This window comes from Mustela erminea, chromosome 9 (assembly GCF_009829155.1).
Source record: "Mustela erminea isolate mMusErm1 chromosome 9, mMusErm1.Pri, whole genome shotgun sequence".
Lineage (NCBI taxonomy): Eukaryota > Metazoa > Chordata > Mammalia > Carnivora > Mustelidae > Mustela > Mustela erminea.
In genome coordinates, this window is record NC_045622.1 from 1,201,107 (window position 1) to 1,227,779 (window position 26,673).

General features: G+C 38.9%; 1 protein-coding gene across 4 annotated transcripts; it reads right to left on the reverse strand.

Annotated features, from left to right (window-relative positions):
• Positions 1 to 318: 318 nt before the first annotated feature.
• Positions 319 to 26,673, reverse strand: DCUN1D5 (defective in cullin neddylation 1 domain containing 5). 4 transcript variants are annotated; one of them, XM_032358221.1, is made up of 8 exons: positions 26,252 to 26,673; positions 24,147 to 24,238; positions 19,162 to 19,232; positions 18,660 to 18,751; positions 4,691 to 4,799; positions 4,502 to 4,606; positions 2,364 to 2,466; positions 319 to 650 (listed from the first exon to the last, which is right to left on the reverse strand). In XM_032358221.1, exons 1-8 carry the CDS (start codon positions 26,335 to 26,337, stop codon positions 595 to 597), a joined length of 714 nt encoding a protein of 237 aa, XP_032214112.1. In that variant the 5' UTR covers positions 26,338 to 26,673; the 3' UTR covers positions 319 to 594. The 4 variants fall into 4 exon arrangements, with proteins under 4 accessions (XP_032214112.1, XP_032214113.1, XP_032214115.1 ...); XM_032358222.1 differs by lacking the exon at positions 24,147 to 24,238 and having other exon boundaries at positions 26,252 to 26,351; XM_032358224.1 differs by lacking the exons at positions 18,660 to 18,751; positions 24,147 to 24,238; positions 26,252 to 26,673.

Genomic DNA, 26,673 nt, shown 5'->3' on the forward strand with positions numbered 1-26,673 from the left:
TTCAGATAAAGCATGTGCATAAGACCATGGCTGGTTTCACAGAAAACCAGAGCTGAGAGCCGGGGAACTCCCAATTCCAGAAACGTTTTGTATTCGCTGTATCAGAACATCATTATCCCAGAAGCCAAGGCCAATACTCTTCCTAATTGTTCACAGCTGATCACAATGAGCCGTACCATCAGTGGACTACGTTGCCAAATATTAAGATTGTTCAAAATCTTTAAAATTCCAAATTCATGGTGAGAAACATCCTCTGAAATTCGAGAATTAAAATGTACAAAAATAAATACCACTCTGACACTCAAGGGAGATCTTCACTTAAGGCCTTTGTCACAAATCTGAATCTTTATTGTTCTGAAATAAATGTTATAAACATAACTCAAAACAAAAGCTTCAATATTCAGTCTCAGAAGAGGTGTGGCTCAATGCCCATCACATGTAACAAGAAAACTTCCTTTAAAAAAAAGGAAAAAAAAGTACTATGAGAAGTCTTTCATACGAATGAAAATGCACCCTTTGGATTTTTTCCTCGTCTTGTTAGCCTGTGTACACATGGGTGCCAAAAGGTTTGCATTTTCTTCACATTAGTTCTTGCTATGATGTTTGACGGATTTTTTGCCACTCAACAAATTCATCGAGAAGAACAGGCCCTAGAAATAAAGAAGCAATTCTTGTTAGAATTGAGTGAACTCATCCCTCCAACTATAGGACACCCTGTCCACAAGCCCTGTGCCAGCGTTGAGGATGGACCCTCTGCCACTGCGGGGGGTCTGCTCCCCATTCCGCTGCTGGACTCCCCAGAGCTTGCTTCCCCAGCCTTTTCTTTCCAAAAAGATGGGACTTCCCACCATGGGTATTTGCTGCAACCTTCTTCGCAAGGTTCCGGTGTTCGACTCTCCAATAACTAAGTCAAGATTAACCTCTCCCCTTCTCTACGTGTTCATAGCACCCTGCTATTTAGTTCCTAAGGAATACTGAAAGTGTTTAACGTAGCATTTCCAGGTTCCCTCACCATGAAATGTGTAAGCTTGGTGAAGGGGTGGCTGGTAACAGGCCCCAGTATGAGTCTAAACACGCAGCAGGTGTCTAATCAACAGCTGGCCTAAGAACTACTCTACAAAGACATTTGTATAAGGTGCGGGGGGAGGGAGGTACAAACTCATTTCCTGACAGAAGCCAGGTAGGCAGTTTAAATGACCTCACTGTTACCTCTTTTTTTAAACAGGGAAAACTGCCAGAAAAAAAAAAATTGCTAGCTCTATTTTCCTCAAAACACACAACGTTCTGGTGGTCTCTCTTTTCCTCCTGATTTCACAGAAACACTTCTCTACTCTAAGACAAGCAGCAGGCAAGCCTGGCTATATATGGCTGCTGAAAAGGAAGCAGGCTGTTGGCATAAGCTGCGGGCCAGCAAAGCAGGAAGCGAGTCTAACATGGGCTACTACTCCGCTTCACTCACTAACTCCAGGTACAGTTTTGTCAGATTTTCTTATTTTTCAAACAAATCTGGAAGCTTAATTTTTATGCAAAAACTCTTAACTTAAAGGTTGCCTCAAACACACACACAATATACACATCTGCAGGCCACAGATAGTCCTTAGGCTGCCGGCTTACGGCTGCCAAGGTATTGTCTCTAAAAAATATTATTAAGTGTTACACCATTCTGTAGGGAGAGGTCACTACACACACGCACATGCGTGCGCATGCGCTGAGAAATAAAGTTACCCCTTCTCTAAGTAAGTCCACACCTCAATTCACGTTTATAGGAATGTGTCTCACCACACAACTTCCCAACAGTAACACAACACGTGCAACCAAACTGGAGGTAGAAACGGAAGACATCTTGTACCGTCACAGAGAACACGGCTTACCTAACTGATCATTACTTCACAGATCTGCTAAGGCACTGACAGTTAACAGTTGAGACATGCTGTCCTTTCCACTGAAGAATATTGACAAATAACTTGAATGACTGAAAAACTGCATTTCTTTTCAAGAGATTTTATTTGAGAGAGAGTAAGCATAAGACAGAACAAGAGCAAGTGGAGGGGGAGGGGTTACTGGAGAGGGAGAGAATCTCAAGTGGACTCCCCACTGAACACGGAGCCCAAGATCATGGCCTGAGCTGAAATCAAGAGTCGGACACTTTGACTGACTGGGCTGCCCAGGTGCCCCTGCTTGTAATACACTGCTCAGTCGAAGCTCTTGGTCTACATTCTACACCCGCCCTCCCCACACTTTCCATATGATTAAATAATAAAAGTTACTGCTAGAAAATCTAAATCCTTTATGGCAATGCTACACAAATGTATATTCTCATTTAAGGCTGTAAGAATTTTATTTTTGTAGGAAAACATACTTACAAGCACCATCTTCATCATAGTTACTAAGATCGGCATGGACAGTTCTGCTGAATTCTAATACGTTGTACCACTGATCTTTGTTCATAACACGATACTTTGATTGCTGTAGAAAATGACGTAAATATTTTGAATACAGAACAAGCATTATTTATTAGGAACTGACTTTGATAAATCTAGTTATAACATTTTTTGTGATTTGGTCTTTCTTAAAACACTTATTCCTCTTTAAATTACGCGTGCTTCTAAGACAAATCTCAGGGACATTTACATGTTAACATTACCCAAGTGAGGTTTTCCTTTATCTTTCCTTCATTTTAGATAAATAACAGGAACATCCAGTAAGTGTAAAACTCGAGTCTCCTTGGGAACATACTTTGGAACCACAATGAGCTCAAGATCGACAGCCGACTGCACAACTGTGCCCCTCCTGCTGCCTCCCACAACACCCCGTCTTCACTGAGGTTTACTGTTCAGCCACATTTTGAAGTTGGCATCTTTGCAGGCAGTGCAAAGAGTACTGGCTTTGGTTCTAACCCCACTTCTCCACTTACTTGGGTGACCCTGGGAGCATTATTTAACAACAGAGCCTGCTTCTTCATTTACTGAAGGGGGATAAGACATAATTCAAAACAGTGTTACAAAGAACTAAAGAAGCACTGCAGGTCGAACACCCTCCACATAACGAGTACTGAAAATATTTACTTCTCTCAGCTCCCTTGAGAGGTGAGTATTTTTACACTCAGTCCTATTTATTTTTGCCCAAAACTACTAATAGGAGGAAGATGGATAACATCTATCAACATCTACTTTACTAGCCTTCATTACATCCACTTTATTATGTTTAAAGATTTAAGCACACGTGAAACCCACTCACTTAAGTCTTTTTCTTATTATTCTTTTTCTTTTTCTTTAAGATTTTATTTATTTAGTTGTCAGAGACAGAGAGAGCACAAGCAAGGAAGAGCAGAGGCAGAGGGAGAGGCAGGCTCCCCACTGTGCAAGGAGCTGGATGCAGGACTCAATCCCAGAACCCTGGGACCATGACATGAGCCAAAGGGAAAAGCTTAACCAACTGAGCCATCCAGGCACCTTGTACCATTGCTTCTTATCAGACGCTTTAAACAAAATTATTCTGAGGAATTTGCTATGATAATCAGCTTTATGAAAAATCAAAGCAAAAACAAAAAGCATCTGTACTCAAGAAATGGTGAGCAAGCCATACTGAAAAACCCTAAAATAGAAAAGACACAAAAACAGATAGAAAACCAAAGAAAGCGGTGAAAGAATAAAAGTATTCTCAGAACCACTGTTGGCAATGGGTGCTATGCTAAACCTTCTAAAAGAATATCTTCTCCATGAACTCAGCATACATCACTCACTCATCAGTACACTGAAGTACAGGATTATAGCCATTCTCATATTTGTGAACATAAAATATTTTATTCTAATTAATTGGATTGAACCTAAGTGAAAAATAAAGTTTTATTATTACTACAACTGGTTCCCTTATGTAGGATTTCAGCCCCAGATCTTATATTAAAGAAACCTGATGGGATTGTCTGGGTGGCTGAGTTGGTTAAGCGTCTGTCTTCCACTCACGTCATGATCCTAGGATCCTGGGATCAATCCAGTGGCATCAGGCTCCTTGCTCAACATGGAGTCTGCTTCTCCCTCAGCCTGCCTCCCCCATGCTTGTGCACCCTATCTCTGACAAATAAATAAATAAAATCTTAAAAAAAAAAAAAAAAGATTTAGAAGCTTGATATTTGTATACCAGCATCAAATCTCTTCTGCCAAAAGCCCAAGAAACCAATTCTGCATAAAGCATATTTTTGCTAAAATTTATTTCTTAAAGGTTACATTTTTTTATGAGAGGGATGCAGGGCTGGAATTCAAGTATCTCATGAACAGACTGTATTAATGAACATGAACTTGTGTCTAAAAATGACAACGTATATGTACACATTTTAATGGAAACTTTTTACTACTTAAGCAGATTTTTTTAAAAGCCTAAGTATTTAAAAATCTGTTTTTCCTCCATTAAAGGTATATTTTCAATCAGATTAAGCTTTAAAATAAAAATTAAAATTTAATATTCATTAGGTTAATATTTTCAAAAAAATAAAGAATATACATACCTCCAGGTACTGGTAAAATACTGAGAACAATGGCCATGTCCTTCCAAGCAGAAGAGCTAGCATAGACTTTGCAGTATCAATATCAAGGCTTCTCTGATCTTTATCCTAAAACATAAGGAAAAATTCTCCTGAGTGTGGTTTCAAGATTTAAAAAATGTGAAAATTACAAAACATGGAAATTCCACCTACCCTTGCAAAATCAAAGGCATATCTGTAGATATTCTTAAACGAAGAAATATCATTCAACTGTGAGCGCAAAAAGTCAAATTTGTTCTGTAACTTTTCTGTGCAGTCACACCTTAAATTAAAAAAGCCAAATACATTACATAATCCAGAAAAGTAAATAAAAGTATCTTTAGGGGGTTAGAAGAAATGCTTTAAGAGAAAAGTGAGTGCATTTATGACATTAACCTATGTTTAAAAATTCTGATTCACAAATGTAGAATTACTAACAAACTTGTTGCCCTGTATGTACCAGTAGAATAAAAAAAACAAAAAGGAAAAAACGAGAAAACGTGACAATCAGTGCAAGTTCAGTTCAATGACTTTCCTTTAAAAAAATACAACTCAATCAAAAACTCCAGTAAAATCACAAGTCTCTCTTAAGAAGAGGTGTATTAAAACGTGCTTTCATCACTTGTGAAGTTCAAAAGGTGGCAGAACAAAGGAATGAATCTGGCCTCTGTCACATTTTTCACTGGAAAGTTCTCACACACCAGCTTGGTGAAAAGAGATCAGCCATGAGTGGTTTTAAAAGTTTAGGAATATAACACAGAGAAAAGTAACACATTATATTAGTGCTTCCGTCATAAATTCAGATTCCTTCATTTTTAGTGACAAAAATCAAGGTAAATAGTGGCAGCACCTGACCTCAGATAAGATACGTAGGCAGAAGAGTGCAAACAAGTTTCCATGTTATTTCTAAAGATCAGACATGAAACATAAAAAAGGCCAACAGAATGTTCAAAGACCTTCACTGGTGTCCTGACTCACTGGGCTGAGACACGCACCATGGCTGAGCAAGAAGCAACACAGAGGCCGCCGTTCACGAATGACGTACAATGCATCTCATTGCCGTGGAGCTCGAGCTCTAGCTCACCGACCCCACCCAGGTGCCACAGCTGTGCTCTAACTCACAGTACTGCCTCTACCTGCAAGGTGTTCCCACCAAGTTTCACAAAATACCACTCACCGACACCTAACTCACATTTCGCCATGGCTGACAGATAGGACTCCCTTCCATTGAACTAGTGTGCCATCTACTGTGACCCACAGTCTTCCCACTCAAAACTGAGTTTTAGTACTCATCATGTAGCAGACACCTAGCATTCTCAGATTTAACAAAGACCTTCACTATTCTAAATCGACAGTGTGACATGTAACTCATAATTTTATTAACGTGTAGATATTTTAGATACATTTCTAATGTTGATTAAACCTTGCATTCCTGGAATAAGCCAAACTGGGTAATTTACCTATTTCATACATTGCTAGATTTTTGGCTATGTTCATAAAAGAGACAGGCTTGTCAATTTCATTCTTTCACACTCTACTAATTTTGATAACAAGCTCATAGCAGAAGCCCCAGAAAACCTAAATGACAATTAATCTCCCCCCTCTTTTTTTTTTTTTAAAGATTTTATTTATTTATTTGACAGAGAGAGATCACAAGTAGGCAGAGAGGCAGGCAGAGAGAGAGAGAGGAGGAAGGAGACTCCCTGCCGAGCAGAGAGCCCGATGTGGGACTCGATCCCAGGATCCTGAGATCATGACCTGAGCCGAAGGCAGCGGCTTAACCCACTGAGCCACCCAGGCGCCCTCCCCCCTCTTTTTTTTGTTTTCTGAAAAAGTGTACTGAATACTAGACTTAGCATTTATCCAAAATCAGCTGAAAAACCACCTGGGTCTTTTCACTGAAGGAAGGAATTTTTAACAACTCAATCATCGTTTTTAATGGTTATAGGATCATTCAGATTTTCTACCTCTTTTTGAATCAACTGATCATTGACAAAGTTTTTTGATAATTTATTTCACATATAATTTTATTTACAGATGACTAAATTTATAACACTTTCTAATATGCATTACTATTTATTTTTGCTTTTTTGTTTTTCTTAATCATCTTGCCAGAACTTCCTAATTTTCTCAACTGCAGCTTTGCTTTCTCTCTTACTAATGTCTGTACATCTTTCATCTCTTTTTCTTCAGGTTGATCCTTTCTCTAACTTCTTAAATTAGACTGGTTCTCGATTGAAGGCTTCTTTCTCTTTTAAAGTACAATTAAGGCTACAGACCTTCCTCTAAGTACAATTTTAGCTTTGGCCACAGTTCTGATGGATATTACTTTACCCACTTATAAATGGTGCCTCAACAAGGTGGTTCCAGAGGACTGGAAGGGTGGGAGGCTTACCAGGTTTAAGAGAGACTGAGAGGAAGGGGCTGGAGAAAATAAGTAAAGGTGACGCTCAAACAACAGATTTCTGAACCGCGTGGGTCAACTTACACATGGAATCTGTTTAAGAACATATTCTTTTCTCTACTCCTCTAGTTTACTTTATTGCAAGAATATAGTATATACATCTTTAACAAAAAAAAGTATGTGCTATTTGACTGCTTATGTTATGGCTGAGGCTTCCAATCAACTTCCAACAGCCAGAAGGCTATTAGTCAGTGAAGTTTCAGGAAGTCAGAAGTTACACACGGATGTCTCTCTGCAGGAACTCCCACGCCTGCTAACAGTGATGAGGACTTCCCTCCAAGTTCTGCCAAGGTGGTATTGGAGGCAACTAGCTAAAACAAAATGTTTATGTAAGATCCAGAGTTTTAGAACATAATACTCAAAAATTCCAGGTTTCAATAAAAATTCCCCCCACTGTTCAAGGGTCAACTGTATAGAAAAATGCTGCCAAAGAACTCGGTTCTAAAAGAGAGCAGAGAAAAGTGACACTTTACTAGTGTGGGATGGAGGCGGACAGATGGTTTGCTTTCTTTTTTTTTTTGTAATTAGACAAATAACTTCTGCTTTCAGGAAGATGAAGTAAATGTAGTTTTTCCCTATGTCTCCTGCTAATTCAACTAAAAGCCCTGGACATTAGCTATACAAATGGAAGAATCTGAAAGACTCTAAGGAACAACCTAGTGGTGCATTTCCTGGGTTTTCTTTTGCCCTACCTATCCCAGACCTGGAGATGAAGGAATCAGCAAACCAGAATGTCAGTGGAGTAGACAAAAACAAAAAAAACCAACAAAAACCTGCTCTCCCTCCCACAAAAATCAAGCAGCCGAGGAAGAAAGAAAACTTTTAGAAAAACACTCTTCTTTATTCAACCACCAAGAAAAAACTGGCTCCGTGCCCACCTGCATCAGCAGAGCCTAAAGGAGGACTTCAACAGTCCACCATCATTAGGATGCAGGGAGGCCGCTCACCTCCCGCGCAATCAGTGGAAGCCACATAAAAGCATGAACTTCCACTCCAGCAAGTAGTAAGGAGCTGTGCCTGGGGGCAGTGTCAGCGGAGGCCTTGTGGGGGCTGCCAACAGCAATGAGGAATTCCCTCCTCCTTTGGAGGTGGTGCTGGGGAAAGGTAGCTAAAATAGAAGGTTTAGGGCGCCTGGGTGGCTCAGTGGGTTAAGTCGCTGCCTTTGGCTCAGGTCATGATCTCGGGGTCCTGGGATCGAGTCCCGCATCGGGCTCTCTGCTCAGCAGGGAGCCTGCTTCCTCCTCTCTCTCTCTCTCTGCCTGCCTCTCTGCCTACTTGTGATCTCTCTCTGTCAAATAAATAAATAAAATCTTAAAAAAAAAAAATAAAATAGACGGTTTAAATAAGATCCGGAGTTTCATAACATAATCCTCAGTATTTTCAGGTTCCAGTAAAAAAAGCACTTGTCATACCAACAACCAAGATGTCAAGCAGAATGTAAAAAGAGAGCCAATATGTGCAAATACTGAAATGGAAAGAAATGTTTAAAATGATGCAGATTTTAAATCTGCAGATTTTAAAATCTGATGCAGACTGTTAAAGGAGCCATTTTGAAACTGCTTCAATAAGCAATTATGGACAAAATAAAACAAATGAAAAGATAGAAAGTCTCAGCGAAGAAACAGAAAGTCCAAGAAAAGAAATCTAACATAAAAAAGAACCAAACGGAAATTTCTGAACTGCAAAATACAGACAGACTTAAAGCTTAAGGTATCAACAATTTTATCAAATGTAAGTGGTCTACATGTATTGATCAGAAGACAGAGACTGAAAGAGTGGATCAAAAAGACCCACAACACCAAAATGACCCAAGGATAGGCTATCTAGAAGAAAAAGATTTCAAATATAATATAGGCAGATTGAAAGTAAAAGAATGAAAAGTGACTCATCATAGAAACATTAAGAAAGAAAGGGCAGCTTTATTATTATCAGCTAATGTAGATTTCAGAGCAAAGAAAATGATCAGAACAGAGAGGAACATTACAATAAAGGTTGATCCTGAGGTGCCTGCATGGCCTAGTTGGTTAAGTATCGGCCTTCGGCTCAGGTCATGATTCCAGAGTTCTGGGATTTAGCCCCACCGTAGGGCTCCTTGCTCAGTGGGGAGCCTGATTCTTCTTCTCCCTCTGCCTGCTGCTCCCCCTGCTTGTGCTGTCTCTCTCTCTGTCAAATAAATAAGTAAAATCTTAAAACAAAGCAAAACAAAAAAAAAGTTGATCCACCAAGAAGATGTAACAAATGTGTGTGCACCAAGCAAAAGAACTGCAAAATATGTGAAGCAAAACTTCTAGAAAAGGAGAAACAAACAAATATACAATTATTGCTAGAAATTTCAACACTCCTCTGCCAAAAATGGATAGAACTAGACACAACACTGGCAAACAAAGAATTCAACACCATCAACCAACAAGATCTAATGGACACTAACTAACTAACTAATGGACACTGAGACACAAAGCACTACTGAGGGGGAAATTCACACAACTAAATGCAATTAGAAAAAAGGAAACCAATCTCAATCCATAATCTGAGCTCCTATCTTAAGAATCTAGAAAAAGAAGACCAAAATAAACCTAAAGCAAGAAGGAGAAAGTAAATTAAGAGCAGAAATCATTAAGATTGAAAACAGAAAAGAGAAAAATCAATGAAACAAAGAGTGGATTCTTCAGAAAAGAGTTAATGAAAAGGACAAGTCTCTAGCAAGAATGACAAAGGAAAAAAAAATACAAAAATCACCGTCAGGAATGAAACAAAAGGTGCCACTATAGACCTATAGATATCAAAAGCATATAAATTTGGCCACTTAGACGAAATGGACCAGTTCTGAATGTAAAACATTAAAACACAAGATAAATAATCTGATAAAATGATTTGAAATAAACAGTAATTTGAGTGGCCCTTTAACCACTAAAGAATAAATTCAAAATTTCAAAACTTCTAAAAAAGTAATCTGTATATTCAGGCAGTTTCAATGGAAAATGTTACCAATCTCTGAAGGCCAATTCTATGCTATACCTTCCAAAAAATATAAGGGAAAACTCTCCAATTCCTTTTATAAAGCAGATTTACCTTGACATCAAAACCAGTTACAGGCAGTATAAAGAAAAAAAAAGAAGAAAAATCACAAGAAAAAATTTTTTAACTATATATGAAGATGGATGTTAATTAGACTTACTGTGATCATTTCCCAACATACACAAATATTGACATTATGTAATACAGCCGAAATGAACAATGTTATGTCAATTATACCCCAAGAAATAGATAAGAAAAAGACAATAATAGACCAATATCTCTCACGAATCCTTAATGAAATATTAACAGAAAGAATTCAGCAGTATATAAAAACAATTATATACCACAACCACATGGGATTCACTCCAGGTATGCAAATGGACTCAATATTCAAAAACCAAAATATAATCACATTAACAGTCTAAAAAAAAAGAAAAGCTACATGATTAGACGATTTAATGCAGAGAGGGTATTTAAAGTATTTCACGTGCATTCATGTGAAAACTCACAGGAAGACCTGGAGAGGAGAACTCCCTCAGCCTGACTTAGAGCAACAACTGATAGCAGTAAGAGACTGAACGCGGTCCCTGGGATGGTGAGCCAGGAAGGGACGTCCGCTCTCACCAGGCACATTCATCAGCACAGTGGCAGAAGTGCCAGTTAATGCAATATGTCAAGAAAAGGAAATAAAGGACATACAAGACTGGAAAAGAAAGAAAACAGTCTCCGTTTCCCTATTTTATGTTATAACCATATGACATGACAACACAAGGATGACATACATACACAAAAACTTATAGTGAGTTCGGCAAGGTCACAGATACAAGACAACCGCACAAAAATCAACTGTATTAGTAATGAATATATGGATTCTCAGTTAAAAATACGCTATTTACAGTGGCTGAAAATGAAAACTTAAACATTTATGTGTAATTCTAACAAAACATACAGAATTTGTATGTATGCTGAAAACTATACACAAATGATGAAATTAAACACCAAAAAGAGACATATCTATCTTGCATGTATTCAAAGACCCAAAATAGTACAGATGTCAATTCTCCCCATATTCTTTACACAGTTTAACCAAAATCATAGTAAGATGTTTTTTTGTAGGCAAAAGGAAGATCATTCTAAAATTTTAGGAAAAGCAAAGAAATTGGAAGAGCTGAAACAATTCTGAAAAAAAGATCAATCATCTCAGGGTCCTGGGATCGAGCCCCTTCTCAAGCTCTGCACTCAATGCAGAGTCTGATTGAGATTCTCTCTGTCCCTCTCCCTCTGACCTTCCCTCCGCTTGTGCTCTCTATCTCTAAACAAATAAATAATCTTTTTTTTTTAAAAGATTTTATTTATTTATTTGACACACAGAGAGAGATCACAAGCAGGCAGAGAGGCAGAAAGAGAGGAGGAAGCAGGATCCTTGCTGAGGAGAGAGCCTGATGGGGGGCTCGATCCCAGGACCCTGAGATCATGACCTGAGCTGAAGGCAGAGGCTTTAACCCACTGTGCCACCCAGGCGCCCCAAAACAAATAAATAAAATCTTAAAAAAAAAAAAAAAATAAGGAACGAAACGAAATCAATCAGTTACGTGGTTCCAGACTTTGTATACAGCAGCTGTCACCTAGACTGTGTGGTGCGGCAGGAGGTTAACACACAGATCCAAAACAGAGAACCCAGAGACAGACCCACACACAAGTATATCCAACCGCTAAAGGACAAAGGTACAAAAGCAATTTAACAGAGGAAAGACCTTTTTCAACAAATGGAAATGTGGAGCAAGTAGAATTCTGTAGGCAAAGAACAAACAAAAACCCATCTCACATCTTTTAAAAAAATGAACTCAAAATTCATCACTAATTTAAAGGTAAAATATAAAAATATAAACACTTCCAGGAAAAAAAAACATAAAATTCTCAGGATGTAGGGAAAGAATTCTTGGACTTGACACCAAAAGCACAATTCACAAAAGGAAAAACTGATCAGCTGAACATCATCGAAATTAAAAACTTTTGCTCTGAGTCCTCATACGAAGATGAAAAAAATAACCTACAGAGTGGGAGAAGATACCTGCAGACCATGTACTCAATGAGGACTTCCACCTAAAACATACAGAAAACTCACAGTGAAAAAAAGTTTATCTACTATGGCCCTCAGCCTCTTAACTATTTTCCTCAGAAACTCTAGGTCACCAATTCCTAATCCATCTGCATCCACCTCCTTTGTAATTCGCCCATGGAGTTCTAAATCTCGAGTATTTTTCACTTTCAGAGATTTAATTATGCATCTGAAATCTGATCATCTGACTCAATTCTTTCTTTCTTTAAATATAATGTATTTATATTTCATGCTGCCATTACAATTCAAAATACTACCCTTTAAGAGTCTAAATTCTGAAGTTTAAGATCTGTTTCCCAACATGCTTAGTGATTTTTGATTGTTAGTTAATGAAAACTGAACCTTTATCTGCAGAAATTGAGGCTTCTGCTTAAAATGTCTTCCTCTACAGAAGAATGGCTTCCACTATACACAAGACTACTTACCTGGAACATTTGTAAAGATTTTTGGCCTGTCATACCAATAACGAATTCCAGCTTTCATCTGCCCGATGAAGAATTTTTTTTACAAGAATTCTCTTGGGGATAAGCCCTTCACTGTATGTAGAAGCAAGCCCACGCATTCGTATCTCCATCTACTGGGTAGGTGTGATATCCATGACTTAATTTGAGAATTTTGATCAGATTCTCACCCTACTCAGGCCTTGCAATTTTGTCTCTTACTTGCTAGATGCACCACTGGTTAATGGCCAGACCCTAGGTGATTAGGAATAGGTATGCAACCTTAAAGTAAATGCCTGCTCCACAGATCCCTGTGGCATTACCAGCTCTTGTCATTTCTGGTCTCTAATTATCTTCCTTAATTTATAGTCAAGTCCAGGCATGCTCTTTAAAAGATGCTTTTATATTTTATCCAGCATTTAAGTGTTTTACATGATAAATGATTTCTTCGCACATTTAGTCCGCCATATGGCCCGAAAAAGAAATCAAAATCTGGGTAAGTTAACTGTCCAATTTGTCTGGGGCCTAGCTCCTATATATGAATGAGTATATAATATATTTCATGCAGAAACAAGAAAAGTTTATTCTTACTACTTACTAAAAACATATTACATACAATTTCATTAAGTGGCTTTTATCAGCACAAATATTCTTCATGATGTGAAAAACAAAGCTTTAATGGCGTCGAAAATTTAGTTAACTTCTACCAGAGGGATATACAAAAGAAACAAATTCTCTGATTACACACTCTATCTATAATGGTGCTTGACAATTTGGCTGTCTTTGGCATCCCCGGAATGATCAGCTGATAAGGTTCGGGAGTACGACATTTTAGGGAGCCTCTTACGTGTACTACCTTCCTCATACATCTATCTTAAGTAGAGGTCTCATCTTCTCAATATTTGTAGCTTTCTGAAGAAGTGTTTTGCACATATTTTTTAGTAATGTAATTCACATTTTCTCACAAAATCTCATTCAGAATCTTAATACACTTGAGACTCAGGAAGGCAAACATGACAGAGGCTGCTTCCCAATGTTCGTAAGTTCCTTCTCTTACTGCCCCCAGAGTTTGAAATCATTCTTCAGGGCCTGGCATATGAAAGCATTGCAAAATTATTTGTTAAACAGAAGTATGAATACCAAAAAGAAGCCACAAAGTAAAAAAATTTTAAAGGCACAATGTATATATTTATTTGATTATAAAAAGTTTCAAAATCCCTCCCTGAGGAAAGGTTAGTGGAAACTGTAGTTCCAACAAAATCATCAAGTGTAAAAGTGGTGACATACAAGTTACCAAGGAGATAGGAATCCAAGAAATCACAATCTTTTCCAATACTTTACATCCCGCAGGTACACAGAGCAACAATATTATTTAGGCTATGATCTCAATAAGCTTAAGGCAGAAAGTGAAAAGCTAAGTTTCCAGTCAAACCGAGAGAGCCCAGGTGAAATCCCAACTTCTCCCTCAGCAGAAGTTGTGATTTCCCTGTGGCTTCAGGCACATCACTGACTCCTCATTTTAATGGGACAGAAACAGGAACAGACAGCCGTGCGGTTAAGGAATACACAAGCTCCGTGATCACGACAGTTCTCCGCGAGAGATGCCCCTTCTCAGGCCCGTGGCTTACGATCACCTGCACCCTGCCGTCTCTGTGCAAACTACCTCACACCAATCCCACTGTCTACCTCAGTCTCGAGCAGAGAAAGAATCTCATAGAACACAAACAACTGATGTTTTCTTCTTGAAGAGTGAAAGAAACAAGAGAACAAACTTTCGTGTTCAGTACCCACATCACAGAAAGTGAAGGACTGGCAAAGCCGGGGAGCATACCCAAGCGGTCACGGACACTTTACAACTCTCCCAGTTAACCTAGCCCAAGAGAGACTCAGAGATTAGCATGTCCATACCTCGTAACTTGGAAAGATTAGAAAGAACATTTCCCCTGAAGTAAAAAGAAACGTGCACTTCACTAGTACATCACAGAAAGCAAGAGAGTTTCTAAATGACAACTAAACAAAACCCCACGGATTTTAGGGACACTGGCACCAAAGGATAACATTCCCCAAGGCGACTGGTTAGAATGAGTAGAAACGGGTTTAAATCTCAACATTAGGACTTAGACATTAATTTCCTGAGTATTGCTAAATATTTGATTAATGGGAGGCTTTTAAATTTCTGCTTCTAATTTAAAGACCTCCAAAATGAGAAGAAACTACCATTTACATATTAGATCTACATGAGATTCTCTTCTTTAGAGAAGTCCCAAATAAGCATGCTGTGACACTGATCCACAACAGAAAACTTTTACTCACAAAGTTCTTTATCTAGAACTTTCTCTGAATGAGGTTTACTGACCAAAACGGTATATCCCTGGGGGTATTTGGAAATGTGGAGGGGGCATTTAAAATTGTCATGGAGAGCACAGCAGAAGAATGCGAATGGCACTTAGTAGTTGGGCCCCAAATGCTACATAAATGACAGTCACACACAACACACACCACAGCCCCCCATCCACCTCACTCTTCCATCCTCACCAAAAAGTCAGATAAATGCTCCCCATTCCTTTCTCACCTAAATCCAGTCAAGCCAGACCCTGCCTTGGATCTCCACGGTCCGGAGCTCACTACAGAGACCAGAGGGTGGACCACCTGTCACGCAGGACACGCGGCGTCATTGCTGCCACTCCTGGGAGGTGCCTACCTCCTGCATCTGCTCAGGATCGTAATCAAGGACAGTCCTTTCAGGGTTCTATGCTGTCTTCTCCACCAACATGGTGCTCACCCTTGCTGCAGCCCCTCTCAGCTAGCAGATGGGAGAAAAGCTCTCCGCTCTGGCCAGCGAGCACCCTTGGACTCCAGCAGGCACGGATGCGAGGAGGAGGAGGAAGAGCCGCGCTGTGCGTAGCAGCGCAGGTGCGTCAACATGGGGACAAGGTCAGATTTCATAAGGCTCTCACAAGAGTCCGTGACCATCAGACATGAAAACAACTGCTCTACTGCAAACTATCTGCTCTCTGATGACTTCCCACGGCCTGTAACATAAGGCTGAAGCTCTGTCCACATTATTCCCGCCATCTGGAATTCAAACCTATTCTGTCGATTTTCTTTACGTACCTTTGCATTAGAACCAACCAGACTACTACTTCTCTCTCTCTCTCTCACACACACACACACACACACACACACACACACACACACGTGTTCCTTTCCCAAGGCTCTGCTCATGACTTCTCTTCAGCAGTAACACTTCCTATATCCTTCACCATCAAAAACCTACCCATGCTTCAAGGCCCAGTTCATTGAAGGATCCCTGCCTACAGCCTCTCCCATCTCACGCGGCCTGGACGTAGGGTGGCAGCATCCCAGGGCCCTCCTGGCTCTCTCGGCATGCTCAGCAGAGGGCAGAACCAGGCTTCTGTGTCACCATGGTAACAGGTAAGCGGCAAAGCACCGACAGAGCACAGGAGTGCAGGTACGGGTCTACAGATCAAAGCCCATCTGAGGGGCAATGTGGCAGTTACTGAACAACGATGGCAACTACAGAGCAACGTCCCTGCTAAGGAAGTGGCAACTCTGTCTTCTGATACCTAGGAAATGGCTACTGGAGGATACTTCTACACAAACTCACACCCACAAATTCTTCCACACGAAACAGAAAGGCAATCTACATACACAAAGTCTGTATGAATTAACAGCCTGAAAATAAATGAATGTACAGAAGTATTCTACACAATGAGAGATTTTAATCCATCACGACTGTTACAGTCTACAATCCCCAAGCATGTCTAAGTTTTAGCTACCAGGCTGTTTCTATCCCTCAACAGAGCCCTACTAAAGTTTACTAAGGGTTAAAATAATTAATTTGAAACAACTGATAGCTACATTAAGCCAATTTAGGGACCAACACATAACTATGCCCAAGTTAAAGCAAATCCTAGGACTATGAAAAATCTACAAAGGAAATCAAGTCTGTGAAGTTTTACATTTTATGACTATACGTATTAAATAAAACCAAGTACACCAGGAAACTATAAAATCAAAAATTAAGACTTCTATAGATTCTTTTGTTTCTCCGGCTTTCAATTTATACTACTATAGTCTTTGCAAGATTTTTTTACAAGAAAATTCAGGGAGTAACAAGACTTGGCTAACTGACAAGAGATGCTCTGTACTTCACATAGCAATCTAGATTGTGGGTAAAAAAACAACTATTTTCCCAGCCGAGAAGACTTGCCAAATTTGAGCAGTAACAAGGCTTTACAGCATAGAGTAAAGCAGAGGGGCAGGGGATAATAAATGAGTGAAACATTTATTGACCTCAGGGTCAATTTTAAACTACCTTTATGTTGTGTAGCTTGCGTGAACTTCCTACAGAAAAGATGTGCGAATAAAAAATAGTATGTTCAAGGGTTAAGTCAATTTCTATTCTTGTAATGAAAGCCATATGCTAATTATTCTAATTATTAGAAATTATTTGTGTTTCCACATTTCTGTTATACAAAGACTATATTACATCAAGTTATGCAAAAACAAATAATGAGAACGTTTTGGTTTAAAAGTACATGAACACTTGTTAGCTGGGATGTTCAAAAAAGCAATATACAAAAAAATTCAGCAGGAGTAGTACAAAAAGTAATTATAGTGCCAAATAAAATGTCTTACAATCAATAAGCAATGTCACAACTGATACAAGCTATATGAAAACTAGTTAATATTCTTTGCATACTTGTCTGTATATTTTATTTTTCTAAAAAGCTAACTGAAGGTTAGATATTTCCAAAGAATTTCAGAATCAGCATCATTTGAATCTGGTATGTTCTGACACCTTAGTCACAGTGACAGGATTCAAGCGCGGCTGTAAATACCATGACTCAAAAACATTCAAAACACATATACAGAAAGATAATGCAACAGGAAGTACAGTATGCTAGACTGGTAATCTGGAAATTTAAATTCTAGGTCCTCGCTGGGCCACCAAATAGCTACATAAACCTTGGCAAACATTTTGTTCACCTCTCCAAGTCTGACTCCTTATGTCACGTATAAATAATTAAAATGACAGGGTTGAATTTATGTTCTATTTTAGAAGCTATAATTTGGCTCATATAAGCAAAGGTTTTTACATAAATATATAAGAAATATCTACATGTTAATACTGGTTAAAAAGGACAATTACAAAGCATGTAATGCTGAACATTCAAATATAAAAATTCAGTTCCATTTGAACAGATACACTTAAAAAAATAACTGAGGTCTTCTGAAATTTAAGGACATGCAAATAAGTAATAATGAATCAATTGTTAATAAAAGCATAACCACAACAGGAAACCACATGGCTAATTAACCCCCAACGTTTGGTTCAAAAGTATTGTAAATTAATGCTTCCTCTATTTTAGAATGTTGGTAATTAGTAACATCCTGCATGAATATCAGGAACATGACATAATTTAAAAGTAACACATAATTACTAACTGATTTTGAAACTAAGCACACTTTACTCTGGAAGGTTGAAATCACATGATTTTTATACAGAAGCAATTCTGAAACCTCACGAAAGAGTTCAAAGGCAGCATTTGAAAGTGTGTAACTGGAATGTGGCTGGGGCTACAGGGAAGCCTCACAACTTTTCACTTATCTTTTTGTCAGATTAATTTAGCAGAAAGAAACAATAAAAGTGCCACGTAACTCTATCTTCAAATATCTTTTCAAAATCAGGCATAAAATTGCAGAGAAGAGGCCCCAGAGCTTAGGACTGCCCCAAGAACAGACTCCTTACCAGTAGAACTCTATATTCAGAGAAGGAAATCCCTGACTGCTCAAACAATCTGTGCGTAAATAACTCTGATCACAAACCTCTAATTCACCCACCAAGAGTCAATGATTTTAATAAGACTGTACTGAGGTTCTCAGAGAGTATGAAAAATGGGGTAACAGTTCATTTTGTTAAGACCACAATATAAAATTTTGTCAATCCCTAATTGTTACACATCAAACCAATTTGATTCCTTTAAGGTGAAACCTTACTTCTAAAAGTTATGAAGCATAAAATATCAATTAAGATCTTCAAATAGGCCATCAAATTTGTTTTTTAAAAAAATGTCTTACTGTAATGAAGTCATCCCCTTTAACCATTCTTCCTTGGTAAAAAATCCCATGCTTTCAGCCTCCAATTTCCACGCTAAAACTAACATAATAATCTGGAAAGAACAGAACATAAAGGATAGGGGAAAAGTCAGCACAGAGATAATCATGTCTATATTTATCATGGAGAGCATTTTTATACAACTATTTCCATCCTTCAACTATTAAAGAGTATGACCTCTGGAATTATTAACTCCAAAGAAATTTAGATGGGCCAATTTCTTAAAAGTACAAAGTTCTAACAGTTTCTCAAGGTAGAATCTCTCTCTATTACAAATGACATTTGCTATCACAGAAGAGAACATGTGCCCAACTTGAACTGATTAAAAATACTAAAAATGACAATCTACAGCATTAAACATGAGAAACAAAATCTTGATATAAGATTAAAGTGTCCCAAATTTTAGAAACTTACAAATATTCTATACCCCACTTGTATTCCATTCTACTTAGAAATAAAACATACATTTTCAGGTTCAACACCAATGTCTTCACAAAATTTTTCCATTCCTTCTGGCCCTACAACTTCATCAGGACCTTCAAAGACAAAAATAATTTATATATTTTATTGTTATACTTTCATATCAACATAAAACATAAGCCATTGTACTAAAGGCATCTATGAATACACATAACTTTTTTTGTAAATAACAAAATTTGAATTTTGAAAGATCTTTGATAAAGTATAAATATTTGCTATACAATTTAAAATGTAGAAATAGTCTTAAACTTTGAAATAGTCTTTAAACTTTTTTTAAACTTTCATTGCAAAATGAAATTTAGGGGGAAAATGAAGTAGTATTAGTATCAGTCATTTATTTGTATAGTAACTTGAACCTATCCATTAAAAAAAAAAAATTACTGAAAGCCTTCTTTGAAGAAAAATTTTGACAATGCGTAAATATAAAGAACCATAAGAAATTTTACTAGAATGTGTAGGACCAGCCCACAATTCAAGACAGTTAAAAGAGAATACCTGTTTTCTTAACTAAAACATAAGGTCATTTATTACCTTTTGAAATACAATCAAATAAAATTTAATAGTATAAAAACATACACACATTTTGAAAATAATTACTTAGGAAAATACTACTTTCCTTATCATCTTGGATCTAAAAACACAGCAAAGCAATAACTATGCCACCTTAATAGAGAAACAAAAGTTGAATCCCTCAATTAGCTTATGTCTATCACTTGTGCAAAAATTAATGATACTTCACTTGGATCTTACTTTTCTCCCTTTGCAGCACCAGATATAAATCAATACACCAACTCTCCTATTTCTTTATGTTACCAGATTCCAAAAAGATCGTGATTACATGGTCTTTCGTAGCTTGCTAAGATTACAACAAATGTGACCCAGAGAGCATTATGCTAAGGGAAACAAGTCCAAGAGGGGGCAGATAACATATGATGTAACTTGTATGTGAAATCTACAAACAAACAAGGAAAAAAACCCAAACTCATAAATACAGAGCACAGATTAGTGGCACAGATTAGAGCACAGAGGCAGGGATGGGGGTGGGGAAAATGGGTGAAGGTACTCAAAAGGTACAAACCTCTAGTTCTAAAATGGATCAGTCCTGGGATGTAATGTACAGCATGAGGACTAACTACAGTTAATATACTGCAAGTTGCTCAGAGTAGATATTAAAAGTTCTCATCACCAAGAAAAAAAATTTGCAACTACGTATGGTGATAGATGTTAATTAGACTTATGGTGATCATTTTGCAACATATACACATGTTGAATTACTATGTACATCTGAAACTAATGTCATATCTGAACTAAGACAGAAACAGTTAATTAAAATAATTATGAAATGATAGAAATATGTTATCACATTTGATTTTTGAAAACATGGTCTTGAAATATTAAAGTGGCCCAAAAAACCCCTGTCTTCCTTTCTTAAGGACTTAGAGAAATCCTGCAGCTTTACTCTCCATGGACTAGACCACTGCTACTCATTGATGGCGCTGTCCGCCACCCTCATTAGTTCACAACACAAAGCTAGCACAATGGTTTTGTCTTCACAGAAGAGCAGAGCCATCCAGTATGTGGGCCAATACATTTTTACTGTTTCAGATGAGATCCAGCTGCTAAGATGATGTTAAAACATGGTCTGAAACCAAAATCCTTAATTTCCTGGTTTAAATAACTACTGCGGTTATTCATGCAGTGAGGTCTTAAAAGGTGACATGGATGGTAATTACAGGACACCTTCACTTCCTAATATGTATTTGGAGGATTTTTTTAATGAGAATGTGTTAATTATGTAATTTTAAAAGCATACATATACAATAAAGCTGTTAAAAATAAAATACGCATCCTTACATATGGTTTGGTGGAAGAAAAATTAGATAAAAAATTTAATATGACAAAAACATAAATTTTTCTATGAAAAAGAAGACTGACCTGCCCTCAAAGCTGCCACCATTAGTAATCAGAAGAAAAAGCTCAAGAGTTGCGTCAAGAAGTATCAGTTAAGTACTGTAAAAGACAGCCTCCCTAGAAACTGCAGGGTAGTTGGTGGTTAACACTGGATGAGAATCAAATTAAATTTTGTTACAGGGAGATAGATAAGACATACCCAAGACCCTTCTGTAAATGTTAAGTGACTTTTCCAAACCAATGCAAATAACTACAAATCTAATTCTAAAACAAGGCCAGTACCAATGTTCTTTTCCTGGACTGCCCCGTGTTAGTTCTACTCACTGAAATACATCTTCCAGTAAATCTACTCTGCAGCTGAATTTAACTCTTTCAGGCAAAAAAGAAGTTTCCAAAGCTACAGGAATGATTTAGTTCACTCTACTAGCAGGTAGAACTTTATTAGAAGTTAGCAATTCTATCCTACATTTGGGGTTCTTTGTAAGGTTTTAAAAGTGCCTTTTCACATTCCATGCTTTTGGTTCAGTAATAGGACCCCTGTACGCTAATGTTTGCTAATATAATTATTACTCAAGATGAGAGGTCTTTTGAAAGAGCAAAACCATCAGGCTTAACACACATCACCTATGGTATCATACTACCAAAATTAATGGTAAAATATTTTTTAAAGTAAAAAAAAAAAAAAAATCAATTTTTTTTTATAACCGTAAAATGTTGCCAGCGATATCTGCAGTCTAAATCCACGCCAGCCATAGCAGACGCTCAGGAAAAAAAACTGTGCTTCATGGATGACACAGCACCTTCCGCATGAGCTACACAGGAGCTATCCTGCTAATCCTGGACAGAACTGTCAGAATCTACAACCCATAAATCTAATGCCGTAATGCTATTACTGTGTTAGTAAGAGCTTCTGACTACTTCCAGGTACTGCACAAAGTGCTGTACAGGCATTATCTCCAGTAGGCACAATGGCCGTCTCTATTTTAATAAGGGAGAACCTCATTTAAGACAACAGTGACTGTTTATTTGGTAAAAGACTGGTTCTTCCCTGTCAGGTCTCTGTCCAAAGTAATGTTTAGAGATGCCTTCCCTCATCACCCTCCTTGAAAGTTATCCAAACTTTCTACTTTCTATCCCTACACCTGCCATATTTTTAGCTTTACAATGCTGCAAGACCTAGCACTGCCTTGCCTATTTAGCTATTTACTGTCTTTCCCACTAGAAAGCAAGTCCCTTGAGGGCAGGGATCTTGTCGAACTTGTTCACTACGACATCCCTGGCACTTAACAGTGCCTGACACACAGCAAATGCTCAATAAATATTTACTAAATCATTCAATAAATGACATAATGTAAATTACCCTCAAGTGCATTTACTAATATTTTTTTGTATAAGGAAAATTAGTTGCCATGTACATATTTTAAAAAGGAAATTATAAGATTGTAATTAAAAGCATAGGCTCTCTAATCAGAAAGACCAAGCTCTGAATCCTGGCTTTTGTCACTGCATGACCTTGGGCAAATTACTCAATCTAAACCTTGGTTTTCTCATCTATAAAAAGAAATAACAACACCTACCTAACAGAATGATTGTAAGGAAACATTATATAATTAAGCACGATTTTTGAAATAAAGACAGCAACTATTATGCTAACTACTACAAAAATGCTAGAATCGCAAAAAAATGTTGAGCTAATTAGAATATTATACTACCCAGGAAAGTCACAAGGAGAGGAAATACAAATAAGTGTGAAAAAAAAGAAAAGCACTAAATTGTGGTATCTCTTTATAAGTGAAATAAGATGAGTGGCCTTTTGATTCTGTATCGGGAATTTCAGTAAAACCGGCATTTTGAATAATGGGTCAACATTTAAATGGAGGTCAGTAAGAAATGAATTCCCTTCATTTAATTTGGGTTAGACATTGTCTTGGGAGGCCAGTAATAGCAGTTTTTCTGGACTAGAAAGAAAAAGTTCTGTTACTAAACAATTTTTAAATTATACTTTGGGGATCCCTCAGTTGGTTCAACAGTGAAGTTGCTGTCCCCCGTCAATAGTCTTACTTTCCACAATTAGCCTAAACTTACACCGAAAGTTCACAGGCCTCACCAGCACAATATATGAGCAAACATATAATACACTGTTTTAATAATACACTGTTTTATTTTAAATGCTGAGAATGATAGCAATAAAAGGAGGGAGAAGCGATAAAACCATTAACTCCCTAAGACCAAAACTATTCTGAGAAAAAAAATGTTTTCACACATGCTTATAAAAAAATTAGTAATAAGTGGGAAACAAGTTGCTTTTTCATACATGTGTTTAACTGGGACGTCTCCTCCAGGGCTATTTCACCCCCAGGCTATAGCTCCACCCCAGGCCCCGAGCTGCCAGCACTGAGAGGATTTCGCTTCAGTTAGCTCCTTCCAGAAGCCCTTCCCTGATACTCCCAAGGCTGGGTGACCTGTTCCTCCTCTGAACTACTGCAGGACATCTGCCTAATACAGCATTTGTCACACTGTATTAGTATCAGTCTGTTTACTTTCTGATGTATTACCACATTTCTAGAAGAACTGAAGGGGGCTAACCAGCAATGGTGAAGGGGCAAATGTGTTGTGTAATGACAGATCTGAATCGTAAATTATACTATGGCTCCCCCAAAGTTTCAAAAAATGTCAGTTTGGGTTCAGAAAATTTTCAATATGGAAAAAAAAAGAACTATATAAAGCATAATGTTTTATTACATACTTTGTGTTTCCCAGAATATTAAGTCTACTTTAGCTAGTGAACATAAACCCAAAAATACATCTCTTTACACACTGTATCAAGAGTAAATGAGTTTCACTCCTCCCACTAAATATATACTGAATTACATAACTAAAGAAGTATCATCCTGACATGACACCAAATTCTTAGTCTACCCATAATCCTCAGTCTTGACCCTCATCCCAGGACATAGCACTAACACAAAGCAGGCCTGCAATAAATGATTTGTTAAATAAATGAACCAAAAAAATTGTTAAAGCATGTGACTGATATCTTCTTATATTAATTTCATTACCTGCATACTCATAAAACCAAGCCAGGCACTTCTTGCTTGAAAAATGTTCCTCTCCACTTATTAGTCTAGCAGGGGGTTGGGATCTGCAATAGCTTAGAAAACACACAAATGCCTAAGAATTTTATCAAATCTCAACTTTCAGTGAAAAGCTAAGTTCAATATGAACTAGTTCAATGCAAAGTAAACAAAGTACTATTTTTTACAGCTGGTATTATAGGAAAAAATCGGGAGTTTTTTAGTATTTGAAATTTGAAACAGTAGAGTATACGTAAAATTTTCTTGCTAACAAAACCCAAATGCTACTTTGCTCACTATCAAAATCCAGAATATCAGCTAAAGTCATTTCCCCAGATTTCAAATGACCACATGGAAGCTCAACCTAATGGTCCCCAGACAAGACTAGTAGTTGGGAAAGTATTAATCTTTATAGCAGTTCTCCTGCTGACTTGTATGGAAATTAGATTTGTGTATAATACACATAATTAGAAAGCAAAATCTTATAAAACATATTTTGATACTTAATGCATCAATATTTTAAGAAAAATCATATATTAACAGTTGTTTATTTATCATCTGCTAAACTTAAATAGATATTTAAAGACAGAAGATGATTTAGGACCCAAAATTATATTAAATTTCACAGATTAAAAACAAGGGTAACTAAATATGAAAACAATTGTACAAATAATTGGGCCAAAGCCATTTAATTCCAAAGCCTTTCTCTTCCCCCAAATCATTAAAGGTTGGCAAGTTCATAAATGGCCTTTAGGATTTAATGAACTTCAAAGAGCTCAGAGAGTTCCACCACCACAGTGACCTAGAAAGGCTACAACTCTAGCTACTGAGTAAAGTCATAAATAAGGCTACCATATTTAACGTTTTAAATTGACAGAGCAAAGTATCACCCGAGTTTTAACAACACTGACTGCTCGACTATTTTAATGTGCTTTATTTAAATAACTGTTCTGTTATGCACTTAAGACGGCTGCAAGTCAGAATAAGAAGAAACTCGTGTGTTTGATCAAACTACGAGCTGCTGGAGCGGCGGTGGCACATTCTAGTGTGAGTGACCTAGACGTAAGAGAAAACAACGTCTGTCACCCTAACAGCTCCCGAATATCGAATATCCTTAGTGGTTCCGTCAGGCAGGAAGGTAAGATGCGCCGAAGGGAGCCGCTCCCTCACTTCCGAAGCCGCTCTCTGTAAGCAGAGCTCGGTCATGACCTGTCCACACCGCTGACTACAGTCCTGCCTTAATCGTAGCATCTGGAGTTGTCACATCAAGTGCCAACCAGAGACACAAACACCCAGTGAGGTTTAGAAAAGAGCCACTTCTCACGCCTAAATTGCAATGATTTTGTGCAGCGCACAACGTTGCTGTCATGCCTCGTGACATGCTACAGTGGGATCAAAGAGCTCTAATTACAGCTCTGCTCTGTCTTCTTTCTTCTCCAAGAGGATACTGAGAAAATAAGCCTCGGCTTATTAATATTGATGCCGAGAGCGAACAGCATTTTGAGTGCTAGAAAACAAAACCGCAAGCACTGCCCTTCCAGCTCCGCACGCAGGGACTGGGCGCAGGTGGAGGCACTATCCTTCCAAAAAGGGGCTTCCCTCCTGCTGGGATTCTCCGGCTTAGACCCCTCCAGAGGCTCCATTTCGGGGCCACTTACAGCACAGGGAGCTTTCCCTCCCACCCTGGCAGTTGTCAGGTCGACCTTCCCCAAGCTCCGCTCCCTTCCTCGCACGCTAGAGATTCTGGAAATGACCCTTCCGCGGACCTGGACTCACTTGCAGGTATGGACGAAGTCGGGGCGGGGACGCAGGGAGCAGGGGGCGAGGGCGCCGCTGCCGCGCGCAGTCCCGTCTCCCCACCCTCCCGGGCACGCAGGGCCAAAGGTGAGGCGGCTCCCGCAGCGCCTCCCGGGGCGCACACGCCGAGCACGAGGTGCAGTCGGACACGGAGCCTCGAGGGGTCCTGCGCCCAGCAGCCGGCTCTCTCGGCTGGGGCTCGCCTCCGCAGCCCGAGCCCCGGAGCCCCGGCCCGCCTGCTGCTCCTCTCGCCGCCCCGCGAAAGAGAGAAGAAGGAAGGGGGGAGGCGATACCTGGAGATTTTACACTTCTTGAGGCCCCCGTCTTCCGCCACGGCCGCTGCCACCCCAGGGGATTTTCTCTTCTTCTTCACCGGCATCTTCCGCCCTCCCCGGCAGGGCGGCCAGGGGAGCCGGGGCAGGGGGTCGCGGTCCGCCGGAGACGCCTCAGTGCTGGCAGCCGGCTCCCAGACACAGCAGCAAGCGGAGGAGCAGAGCCGCCAGCCCGCGGCAGAGCGGCCCACCCCGGCCGCAGCCCGCGCCCGGGTCTCCGTCCGTCCGCCTTGCTCGCGGCCGAGGGCACTCCTCGCCGGTGGACACTGCGGCTGGCTCGCACCGGGAAGAGAGAACGCGGACAGCGCGGCACGGCCACCACTCACACACCCCGGGAGCGAGAGGCTCGCTTTGACCCGGATGTGGACCGCCCCTGGCCGGAA

Excerpts from the sequence above, each read along its gene's own strand:
- DCUN1D5 (XM_032358221.1), bottom strand. The coding sequence starts at position 26,337 with ATGCCGGTGAAGAAGAAGAGAAAATCCCCTGGGGTGGCAGCGGCCGTG. Across the intron at positions 24,239-26,251 it reads AAGAAGTGTAAAATCTCCAG|CTATTGCAGATCCCAACCCC; the intron begins GTATCGCCTCCC and ends GTGTTTTCTAAG. Across the intron at positions 2,467-4,501 it reads TATTTTACCAGTACCTGGAG|CAATCAAAGTATCGTGTTAT; the intron begins GTATGTATATTC and ends CATTTTCTACAG.